Source organism: Trachinotus anak, unplaced genomic scaffold (assembly GCF_046630095.1).
Source record: "Trachinotus anak isolate AG129_WGS33_773 ecotype Australia unplaced genomic scaffold, CSIRO_AGI_Tana_v1 ptg000019l, whole genome shotgun sequence".
NCBI lineage: Eukaryota > Metazoa > Chordata > Actinopteri > Carangiformes > Carangidae > Trachinotus > Trachinotus anak.
The window spans coordinates 24,397,070-24,409,956 of NW_027273870.1; the positions used below are offsets into that span (position 1 = coordinate 24,397,070).

At 40.5% G+C, this 12,887-nt stretch overlaps 1 protein-coding gene across 3 annotated transcripts in view; it reads right to left on the minus strand.

Moving 5' to 3' along the window:
- Positions 1-1,936: 1,936 nt before the first annotated feature.
- The window catches only part of LOC139637139 (noelin-2-like), a 29,997-nt gene continuing 19,046 nt past the window's right edge, over positions 1,937-12,887 (minus strand). For all 3 annotated transcript variants that reach the window (XM_071505693.1, XM_071505692.1, XM_071505691.1), the window contains 5 exons: positions 11,657-11,876; positions 10,201-10,307; positions 4,540-4,716; positions 4,278-4,451; positions 1,937-2,842 (listed from right to left, as the gene is read on the minus strand). In XM_071505693.1, the coding sequence (XP_071361794.1) occupies positions 2,522-2,842; positions 4,278-4,451; positions 4,540-4,716; positions 10,201-10,307; positions 11,657-11,876 (999 nt within the window). In that variant the 3' untranslated portion in view covers positions 1,937-2,521. The remainder of the gene's footprint in view (positions 2,843-4,277; positions 4,452-4,539; positions 4,717-10,200; positions 10,308-11,656; positions 11,877-12,887) is intronic.

The window sequence follows — 12,887 nt, forward strand, 5'->3', positions numbered from 1 at the left end:
TTTCTGGATAGAAATGAACCCAAATAGAGGAGAAATTGTTACCACCAATATTATAAAACACTTTCTTGGGGATGGAGGAAAAGCCTAGAATTCATATGGACAAGCTCTGACAGCTACAGAAGGGAGGAGGCCTATCAATACCAAACATAAAATATTACATAATTAATTTTGAAATGGCTGAGCTGGTGAGACATTGAGAGGAATCCTGACTGAACTGGGACTTATTAAGATTCCAGCAAAAATATCAAAAAAGGGAGAAAATAACATTCACAGATAGTTTGGCAAGAAGTACATAAAAAATGATCTCTCATTATAATCAAAAATATGCATCCATATATTTCAACCCAAAAATAAAATGGGTAAACAAACAATTCATTGGGCTCAGTGGATAAGAAAATGTATCAGAATACTAAATGACTTATTCAAAGAAGGCGATTTACTGTCAGAATGAGGGAAAAGTTCAATCTGCTGGGACATGGTCATAAAGAGACACTTCCATCAATAAAAAAAAAAATGCAACAGAGAACTACCTACAACTACCACCAATGTTTCATCAAGCGTAAAAGTGGTATGAGACATGCTCCTGGGTAAATAACGATGGTTGTAAAGGCTAATATGAGAAAAAGACTCGGGTTATACATCTGATGGAGAAACACTGGACAGGATCCTTTCCAACAATGGTGAATATATTCAGAGAAGCCAGGTGCAAATTTATTCAATATGAAATACTCCATTGATATTATTCTGTCCCAAGAGTCAATAAAATTGATCTAATTAAAGATGGGCCACATGCATGCATTATGGGAATGTCCCATGCTTTCTTTAAATTTGCATTTAGAGTATTAACAACTGGGTCAATCGACCTGCACCCAGTTAATTCTTAGATGTAGGAAGGAGCCTAAAACTCTGAAAATGTGGGATAGTGATGGAAATTGTTGCATGTGAAAAGATGCTGGAAAGATCGAATTAGAAAATGAATATGGTTAAAGAACGATGGGACAGCTTAAGTGGATATATGTCCGCAGGAGGACAACCTAACCTTGACAAGAATCAGATGGTTGTGTACAGTATATCCATGATTGTTTCCAGGGACGAATGCCAACCAAATAACTGCCTTATATCAGTATGTGTTTGGTTACCTGTCAGTTGCATTTTATTTATTTTTGTTGTTCTGTTTTTGAAAATGAAAACAAAATAGGGACTTTTGTTCACAGAGTTTGTCCTTCAGGCAGTGCTTCTCCGCAGGGTTACCAGCGTTGCCTGAGAGGAGGTACTGCCTTTAAGACTGAACTCAGGGAATAAAAATCTCCAATTTTCGGTAAATGCTGCAGATGAAATGAAATGCGTGTACGGATGAGCGTCTGTGGCTAATTTTAAGTAGGTGTATTGTGAATTCCCCTGTCCGGAGGTGAGAATGTTGTGTTTGACGCAGGCCCTCTGTGGGTGTTTCTTCACCCTTATTCTCCCCTCTCCAGACCCTGATTAAGGCTGGACGCCTGCAAAGCACAGAGGCAGAGTGGAGAGAGGGAGAGAGAGACCATCTCCCTGCCAGAAGGAAAACCTTTTGTTATGTTGTCATTATTTCATTCTTGATTTGTTGTGAAGGTCACTGGCAGCCCTATTTTCAGATTTCTTTCAGTGAGGTGAGCTTAATATATTGTTCTCGGAGGCCTTCTGTCTGGCTGGGACTGGCATTTACCTTCTTATTTAGATTTTGGATAAGGTTTTCAAACCCCCTTAGTTACTCTTGTTTATTTAGTTAGATATATTGTTCAATTATTATTGTGTGAAAGGTTGTAACACAAACCAAACCTACATTGTCCATTTTCAACCCACGTGATGAGATGTGCAGGTTTGTATTAAAAACCAGGTAAAAACTGAAGACTCATTTCACCACTCCTCCTGCTCCAAAAACAGAGAAAACAACAGTCTCGGCCACATTTGACAGTAATGTTTATTGAATGAACAACCATGCTGACTGAATACGTCCACGATCACATCACAAACCCAGAATATCTCCATCAGGGCCGTCGTCATAGCTTGAGGTCTGTAACAAGCTGAAATTCAGTTAACCAGCTTGATGATTTCTTTTCTTTTTTGTTTGTTTTTTTTGTTTTTTTCCCCATGAATTTGACCTCAACTTCCAAAATCACTTCTTGAGACACAAGTGGGATGAAACGCAACAGAATATGGATGAGCTCAAACTGTCTGACTTCCCTCTTTCTATCAGCACAGGCACAGTTAATTTTCATCTCCACTGTGATGAATACTCTTGTCTGTGACCTTTAGACTGGTGTTCGACAACCGTGTATTGTATCTAGTTATTAGCTCAGTGAGCTTTTGCAGTCTCAAAGTCATTCAAATTCAAACACAGATAGTACTCATTGTCCTGTTGACATGAATGGCCGTTGCATATGTATGTGTGTGTCTGTATGTGTGTTGTAATTTGCAGTACCCTTCAACAACCCAACTCCTCCATCTCTACTATATTTGTATTTTCTATCATTTCCTATGTGTGGATCTATCCGTCGCTCCGGATGACGTGAAACAGTGTGACGTTGTAGAGGACCTGGTGTCCGTTGTTCCAGGTGTACAGCGCTCTCTCTCTGGGGTTGTAGTCCATCATGCTGATGTGGGAGTACTGGTTGTGGAAGGGGATGTCAGTGTACTCGTATGTGGAGGAGTTGGTGTGGTAGGCGAAGTGGACCTTGGCCCCAGCCAGGTGGGAGTTGGTGACGTACAGGGTGCCGCAGATCATGAAGGCCTCTCCTGCACTGCGCTTAGGAAACCCCGTGTCCCAGCTCTGGAGCACATCCAGTGAGCGAGGGTCCAGACGACTCACCTGGAGAGAGAGAGAGAGAGAGAGAGAGAGAGAGACTGTACATCAGTTTGCACAGTTTTAACAAAATCCATCCTAAATGTATTGCAGAGGTGAGCTGCTGTCATATAAGACGACTGCAGTGATATTTCCTGTTTTTACATGGCATGTTTGTCGAGTGTAATGAGAAGAGGCCTTGTGCTTGTGTCCAGCTTTTTGTTGTGTACTACACAATCACATACTGTGAACAAATACAATTTAAAAAATCAGTTATCAATGATTTCATCTGTTTTAAGTCATATTTTCAAGTTGCATATAAAAATAACTGGATGTCGTGATAAAGGCAAAATGCGACAAAGCAACAGAAACAGACCTACTGAATAAAACATGTCGTACAGGAAGCATGTGACTTAAATGTCCAGTGCTCTGCTGCAGAATCTAAGCTGCAGCAGGCAGAAACATCACATCTGTGTGGAGCAGTGAGGAGACTATAATGTCCCATGTTTCCTTTATAATTTCAACATCGTTGTTGTTCGCTTGAGGTTTGACTGGAGCTCTTAATTTATCACGTTGTTGCAGCCTCTTCTTCTGCAGTGGTTTATTGACATCTCAGAGGAGATTTATTGCCATCAGTTCCTAATACTTGCACAACAGTAGTGGGTAGAAATGCAAATTAATTCACATTTTCTTTTGCTGATTTTCTGGTGTAAATTTGAGCTAAATTTGGATGGAACCCTGTTGAGTGGCTGAACATCACTGTTCTGGGAGGGGTTTAATGAACAGTCCATTACGGTATATTCTATCTGTTGTATCTTAAGTGAAAGGAGTGGGTTGCAATTTTATTTCATCCTGCAATTTCAATATTTTTACTTTTCTTTGGGATGTAATTTAATATTTGGAGATGGAAGATTGTATTTTGTTGTTATTTTGCTCTTTGTGAACCCTAAGACTTTTATTAAAACCTGTCAATCAATCTTTAGATTTATGTCTCACTCACTCCATTTTTCTGTCCCCACAACAAAGACAAGACCCCATAATGTGACTGTGTAAACAGATTTAGGTCCCCACAATATGAGTAATACCTGGATCACACACACATACATACACACACAAACACATGCACTGTTTTTATATCCCCCAGCTATATGCAGGGGGTTGTAACAAGAGCACAGTAATAGAGAAAATTAGCTGTATATTAAAATCATGTTTGGTGAAACTGCCATATGCATGCTGTTCATTATGTTAGATGACATTAGTCAATGCAACAATGTCTCTGTCAGCTTTTTTAATGGATTTTTAAAAACCGTGGGGGTTTCTAACTTCTGGAAGGTAAGGCAAACCTGCTGACAGCGGTACTCTCAATTTTAAATTACACTGAGAAAACACCCTCAAGTTCTTTGCCTTTTATTTTGTTTGGTTATCACAAGAATGCAGGAACACACACGAGGGCAACCTGTACCATAATGTTTCCAGCATTTGGGATGGTGGTGTAGACGGCCCAGAGCCCTGTCTCATCAGCCATGAGGTCGATGTCAGAGGATCCTCCCCAGCTGTAGGGGAAGGTGTTGTTGTATCCGGCTCCACTCAGGCTGCGCTGGAGCAACACGCTGCGAGAGCGGAAATGGTATTGAACCTGGAAAGACAGAGGCATCCATCTCTCACTCTGGTCATCTGATTATCAAATTAATTCACACCTTCTCATAATGCAGCCAGTCTCTCACCAAGATGTTGCTCTGGTGCTTGTTGTAATAGAGGGACCCGTTGTAGACCACGTGACCGGTTCCTGCCCAAGGGTGTGGCAACAAATGCTGCACAAAGTTTTGACCCTTGGTGAAGTCCCCCATGGTGCGGTACTCCAACACACGCCTTCCCTTATAGTAGCCGTCCATCGACCACACCTGAGGGAGGACGGAGGAAGGAGTTAAGGAGTCTTACCAGCCTACTCAGGATGCAAAATCAACTCCCACCAATCATTAAGTAACATTACATTTTTAGAGCCCACCATAATGGACACCTGCCATGCTCACCAGAAAGTTGATTAGATAATGATATGGTGTATAGCTTTCAGCTGTCTGCTAAAGTCCTCAACTGAACAGCGGCTGTCCAATCAGAGCTTAGCAACCGTAACTAGGCACAGCAGGCCTGTCAAGCTTTGGATTTCTCAACATGCACCAGCGGTGTGGATGGAGCTGCAGTATGAATTGTTACTGAATATGCAAGGAGTTTGGAGAGCAGCGCTTTTTAAAATGTCCAAAACCAAAAGCACATGTTTGTTCTTACGTGAGCTGCACACGTTAGCATGTCAGAAGGTGCAGCGCCTGTCAGACTAATGTGCTGGTTGTCATCTTCAAAGATTTTCCTCTTGTAAAAGTAAAACATACGGTGTGGAAAAAATAAGCACTGAAGCATAAATCTAACATCTGTGTTGCTTCTCTGATGTTTTTTGTATAATAAGGAACTGAACAGGGTTATGTTCATATTTCTTCATATGTCTTCTACATGAATCATCAACTGGTGAGGGTGTTTTTTTTGCCTTGAACATGCAGCATTAGCCTCTGCCTTTTAGCACTACATCATGGATGTACAGCATGCAGCTATTAAGTGCCTATTGAAGACCCTTTTACAGGGTTTACAGTAAAACTGATGGCTGCCAGATAAAAAAGATCTTTTTTTTTTTTTAAGTTATCTGTATCTGAAATCAAGGACACAATATTAAATAAAAAGATGGAAGTAAGGCTTGACTTGCTATATATCTTTATATATATTATTTTCCAACATGTCAAACATTTTAACTTTAGTTATCTCTCTTGTGATGACAATACTGATGATGGTAATAGTGGAAGAGAACTTCTGCAGTTTATAAAATTCTTACAGATAATTAGGGATGATAAATGATAAATGATAGATTCTAATTTATCCTAGGTATGGAGAATTGATGTCCACCCTCCCATTACTCCTCAGTAATAAGAAGAGATGTAAATATAGGACAGAGGAGAAAGGAGAAAACCATCAGCGATCACTGGTGAGAAAAACAGAGAAAAAGATGAGGGGGAAGAAGGACTGAGATGGGAAGAAAATTGAGCGTCGACAGCATGGAGGATTAATTACCCAAAGAGGGACGAGAGGTGAAACAGATGAAGGAGCAGAGAGAGCTGGGAAGAGAGAGAGCATTGTTGGTGAAAAAGATGTTCGTTATTCCCTCCGCAAATAGAGAAAAATAGAGAGAGCAGGAAAGAGCGGGCAGATGAAAGGGATCTTTCTTTCATGGGTCTAAAAAAAAAAAGGACATTTCTCCAGCAGTGGCAGCACCATTTTTTAAATTAGCTAATTTGTAGTCACAATATTTAACTGATTGCAGTGATTCTGCCGTCCTTCAATAACGGTGTTTAATTGAGACTTAGCTTGTGCTTTGGAAAGACAATTTAACAAACTCACTGCTCTTTCTCTCTACCACCACCAACGCTCTCTCTTCTCTCTTTTCTCTCCTGTAAATACTTCCCATTCAACCATTTTTTTCTTCCTGCTTCACCAGCACATCTGATGAAAACTTCTGTGTTTTAATTCCTAGCAACACAGTGTTTCAAAGGAACAAGAGTCCCTTTGTTTTCCAGCAGCTGTAATCTTCTCGCATTTGAATGCACCATTTGGTTTATATAAACAAGCTCCAGACGCTTATTATACAATAAACGGTGCGTGCGAAAAAAAAAGTGAGAGGGGAGTTTTTTTGATGTTTCTTGAACTCACACCTTAGTTTTAGAGACTGATCTTCTTTCAGCTCCTCACCTGTCGGCCCAGTCCCATATTCCCCCAAAATATAGCTTTGGATTTTACCCTAATAATCACATGCCATGATGTAATCCTTTCCTGTTAAACATGAGGGAAGAAAATCCACAGTCCTCCCTTTGTGCAAATATTTATTACTTACATTGTTACTGTGGTTACAATGTGATTTTTTTGCATACATCATGCTAAAATTATATATAAGTTTTTTCCTGCAACACAATGAAACATCCTCTGACAACACAACTTGTTGGCTTCTCAAATTCAAATACACTGTCCCGGTTGATCAATTTGTAAACATGAAATGATGTTTCTGTGTAGGAACATCCTGTCCTGTGTTTCTGTCACAGAGGAGCCTCAGGTAGCCACACCTTCCTGACTGCAATATGCAGACCTCTGTGCCAAGCAAGCTGATTGGTTAATCCAACTCTTGTTAGTAAGCAGGTTTGAAATGGAGATGAAAAAACATGCAAACACTGAACTAAAAACCATATAAGCATAATTTATAATGCTTGCATCTTCTATTTTACATGCAGCTCTTAATTGCGTAAAATATTATTATTATTCATTGTGTAATGCATCTGCTGTGCTGCTGACAGTGTGTACTGACTGTTGGTTTCCATTCTCTACCAAAACCAAATTCCACTGACTCTGCTCCCATGGCCATTAAAGTGAAGTGAAGTGAAATGAAGTATGAAATACTGGCCACAGATGTCCCCTAATGACCTTGTGTTCATTCTCCTAGCCCAGAGAGGCACGCTCAAGACTTAATGCAAACACAGTAATTACTCCACTGTTTACCTCATGATCACTGAGACGGAGAATAAAGTGATTGTGGTTGTGATAAGTTTTCAGAACAGTCAAATCCTCCCTAATATTACATCAATCCAATGTGCAGTGTTTAGTCATCTGATAAACACATGGATCTACAGTATTTACTCAAGCTGGACCTTTGGAGTTTACTTCTTTATCTCACTGAACAACACATCCCCACCAAAGCAGCATTTAACACAGAGCTGTTTCTGCTCTTAAATTCCAGTAACCCAGAACATTTCACAACAAGAAATGCCACTCACTACTGTACCAACCTTCACCAAGGCCAAACAATCCTGTCACCAAACTCTACAAAGTCATAGATCTCAATACCATAAATATGTCTGATCTTTTCCATCAAGGTCCATTATTTCCTGAGAAACTGACAAGTCCAAAAATGCCCCCAGTGTCAAGGAAGGTGATAAAAAAACCCCCCAAAAAAACAGATTGGTACTGAAACTGAATGGGTTGTTTGGCCCATCCCTCATCCCTCCAACAAGTTTGGTCCAAATCAGTTCAGCACTTTTTGCGTAATCCTGCTGACAAACAAACAAACAAACACAGATACACATAACCTCCCTGGGGAAGGTAATAACCCATAAAAAATTGAAACATATCTTTAGTGTCTACCATAACCTGTCTTGACTTTCCTCTTTTCTGTTTTTTTTTCTTTTTCATCACCCCCCTTGTTTCTTTCATCCCATCCTGCTCGTCGGTCCTGACTGTTGTTCTTTTGATCAACCTTCTCCCACCCTTTGTTTCGTCCTCTTTCTGTCCGCCCCCTCTTTCGTTTTCCTGTCTCCTGTCCCTGCTTCACACCTCTTCACCAGCCCCAGTTCCCATTCTCTCTCTTATGTTTCTCTCACCCTCTCTCTCCCTCTCACACCATCAGCAAAGACATCTTGACAGATCAGGGGATATCCACACCTCAGCAGCTGTTCTCAAATACGGTGACAGGTGTGTGTGCAGGCGTGTGTGTGTGTGTGTTTGAGTGTAAAAAGTATAAGTATGTGTGTGCGGGCACATATTCACACACTGATAGGCTAATGAAGAATTCATAAATGCCAAACGGGGACCCTGTGCAGACACTGTAGTCATGGATACCAAAGGATGTATGAGAATGACTTTACTTATTTTCACTCACTGTTTGTGTGTGCGTGTGTGTGTGTCTGTGTGTGTGGGCTTGTTTTTATATCCTGGTGGGGACTTGACCCTGAATGCACACTAACCAATGGGGGGTCAGGTCACTGTGGGGCCAAAAATTGAGGTCTGCTTTTTGGTTTCAGGTTAGTTTTAGAATTAGGTTCAGGTTAGTGTGTGTGTGTGTGTGTGTGTGTGTGTGTGTGTGTGTGTGTGTGTGTGTGTGTGTGTCAACTGATAAGATAAAGGTTGTCTAGCCAGGAATTTAATTGATGGCTTTATATGACTTTATCTGATATGATTTTATTTCAGAAGCCAAAATAAAAAACAATACATCATTATGTTTGCCAGTTGGTAGTTTCTGATGCTCACTATCAGCAACCTTATAATAATGACCTTATGAAATATCAAAGGCCGCCAAGGTTATCGCTACATAAAGGACATTGAGCAGTGTTCGCAGTCATCACTATTTGGATTATAAGAGGTCAACAAACACTATTGTGCGCTTTGGAAAGAAGAAGCAGGAACGAAAATGACATTTAGACCATGTTTGTAAAATGGTAAAATATGCAACAACAGCAATTGTAAGAAATTTCCATAGGACTGAATAGGGCACCATCTTTGAATGTATCTAGTGCACCTTCATATGTCCAACAATGGTAAATGGCTGCATTTATGTAATTAAGTCCTTTACAGTTTGGTGCTCATTCAATTATTCACACACACGCTTACAAACCCATGGCAGAGAGCTACCATGCAAGGTGCTGGCTGGTCAATTTGCAATTTGGGGCTCCAAGTCATGCCCAAAGACCCTTCAACTTCTGTACAGGGATCGAACTGCCTACCCCATGATTAATGGACAACCTCCTGAGCCACAGTGGCCACAATGGAGGTTTGAAATTATCCTAAAAATCAGCTCTGCAAATGTTTTATGAGGAAGGAGATGCGTCCAACTTGTTTGTTGAGCCCCAGGGATACACACAGTGTATTTTGGTTAGAGACGCTCAATGTAAACATAACTGTTTGTTTACAAGAAAACGCCACAGGACTCCTTTAAAAAAGCAAGATAAAAGTTACTTCAGTAAATTACAGATTTTTTTTTTTATATAATACAAATCCAGAAGGAGCATAAACTGTATATTTGTATAAACTGAACTTCTTGTGCACTGCTGAACGTCATACACAGATTTAGAAACACAGAAGACGGAGACAGACAAAAACATTCCTGTTCTAATAACGACAGTCAGACTGGCTACTGGGAAACACGAGGCAATAACTGGGATACTGCTACTGTGTATAGCTCCTTCTCATCACCAGGGAGAAGCTCTAATAGGGAACAGGCAAGGGTCACCATGACGATATAAATCACACCTGGCAACTGGGAGACAGTCGCCTTGACAACTAGCTTAATATGCGCTCCCTGAACAGAGTGTGTGTGTATGTAGGAAATGGGTGAAGCTTGTAGTGAGCGGAGGCAGAGTGCACACAGGAGTCATGTTAAAAGTAAGGTAGAAAGAGACAGAAGAAACACATTAAGAAAAATATGGCACGTGGCTGGATTGAGGCCATGTTTACAACAGCTGCTTCACTTGATACACACATACACCTAAATACACACACACACACAAACACACACACTGTACACTTACCCTGCTGTCAGAGCTGGGAATCATGGCGTCAGTCATCCAGGAGCCAAAGCGGGATCCCGAGGCTCTCACGGTGATTGGGCCACTAACTGCAGTCAAACGACCACAACCTGTTCACAAATGATGAATGTATCTTATTAAATCTACATTGAAGAGTTTTGTACATACAGTACCCAAATGGAGAAGATAAACAGTGTTCAGAGTGATGTTGCCTGTCAAGGTCACCTGGCCAGCTTGTTTATGACATTTATGTAATCAACTGCCGCCTCAACTCAGTTTACCAGCATTTCATGAACTACATTAACATAAAAATATGTTTGTGCCTCAAGCATGAGAAAAAGAAATATGTTTCCCCACCACGAAACAATGAAATAGAAGAGACATGACTGGCAAGACGAGGATGTTTGAGATGGAAACGTGTCAGAGCAGTTGGTTATGCATGTTTGTATGTAACACTCTTTTCCTGGTTATACTGTTACTTCACTGTTAATCTGTTTTTTCTTTGAAATCTATTGATTTTATTGACTATTTTTTCCGCCTTTGTCAAGTAATTTTGTAATGTAGTTTTTGAAAAGTGCTCCATAAATAAATAAATAAAGATGATATACCAACCTAAGGCTACGTACACACTACTACGTTTTCATTTTAAAACGCATCAGTTCTGCTACGTTTTTGCTTCCCATCCATACTACTAGTGTTTGAGCCATGAAAATTGAGCGTTTTGGAATCATTGCTGGCCCTGTTTTAGTCTGAAAACTGGGGCTGCGTTGTAGTATGGATGGGCAAAAATGGAGACCTTTGGAAACGATGACTTAGACACACCAGGCCACTCCCTGATTGGCTCTTATCAGCCTCAGCAACCATTACTGAGAACAAGACTTACAAGTGTTACTGACCTTGTTGCATTTGCTAGCAGCTGTTGTTCATTGAAATCCTTCATGTTAATGCCACAACTGCCTTTGCTTTCCTTGTTCGTAATATTTTCTGCACCTAATCAGCTGAGTACACATGAGAGTAGACAACAGGCTTCCTGTTTACACCGCCTCGTGCATGCTCAGTGTCAGTGAATGGTCACACATGTATTTTCAGGTGTTGTAGTATGGACACAGATTGTTTCTGATACGGAGCTAAAACACTAGTCTGGACGGAGATCGTTTTCATTTTAAAACACCATTTTCAAATGACAACGATGGATAGACATGGCCTAAATCTGTCCTGTGTGTGTAAAACACTCACCCACAGAATTTGAGTGGCTGTGGTAAGCTTGGATTCACAGCAGTTTATAATGGATTTTAAAAGTGACCAAAAACGGTAACATGCAAAGAAATATCTCCAACCACTTAAAACCTCTTGAATACATTTTATGTACTTTCCATGTTGAAAATACAACCTCATGGGTTCCATTTAAAGGCATCATAAGTAATACTGTGTACGAGAGAGTGTTATTTTTGTTACACACCCAGTTTGTTCATGCAGCTGTGTAGCCTGGTCTCGAGGAGTAAAACCCTCTGCTGTAGCTCCTCGTAGTCGTACGCTCCGATCTCTTCCTGAATGGCTGTCAGGATGATTGACAGGTTGAGGAGCTCCAGTCGCAGGGTCGCCAGTGTCTGCAGGTCCAATCTGTACTGCTCCACCACTGACAGAAGGGGCCGTAACTGAGACATCTGGCCCTTTAACTCCTGTGGGTGCATGAAAGACAGGGAAGAGAATAAGTTAGAGAGAGGCTGGGGTACACAGTAATGTGGTTAAATCTGACATAGCATCTATAATTCTCTCTATTTTTGGTGCCACTGCCACAGTAGAGCCACTGCTCCTTCACCAGTTGATGGAGTTTATGGGTCTGGTCAGGACGTCCTCAGAGTGTGACTACTTCCCTGTCAATGAAGTCTGGGCTTGTCTAACTGAGAGGAGACCCCAGAGTAGACTCAGGGTGCTTTTCATCCACCTAATTATCTGCTTCTTCCTGTCCTCACTCCTCCATCCCCCAGCCTGTGACCTGGAAATTGATTGAGCGAGGAAAGAGGAGGACTCTGCGGGAGCATTGAGCGAGGAACCACAGGTGTATTATATAAAGACATTTTTAACCAGAAAGCAGCACGCCTTCGGGGTGAGTGTGTTTTCAATGTAATAGATATGAATATTAATTTAATTGCATGATTGTAATACTGTAGATTAGAAACAAACTACCCATGGAAACAAGAACAACAGTTCCATCAGCAGATTTATTGTTATTCATTATTCATAAAATCATAATGATTAGAAATGATGAACTGTACAATGAATAAATCATAAAACCTCTCTTGCAACTTTTTTATCCATCAGCCATTTTTATTCCTTTTTTCATTTTCTGTCCGAGTTCATATTGGCTCACTGACCAAAAATATACGGCTCCACAGTCACTCTTATTAATATTATTATAATAAGCTTGAGCCTGAAATGTATCAGAGCTATTGTCCCTGTGGTTGTTCACAGACAAATTATAGAATTAATTCTGTACTGGTGTTTTTCCTCTCACTCCCAATCTATCATGGCCTCAGAATATAATAGAGCCATAATCAACATTGGAGCAGCACTCATCAGGTGTCAGGTGTTTTTACTTGATTATTTCTCAGTACTCAGTACAAAAAGGGTCAATACACCCAATTCAATTAGATCAATCAATCAGTTTTCAATGTCAAAATGTAAAAAAA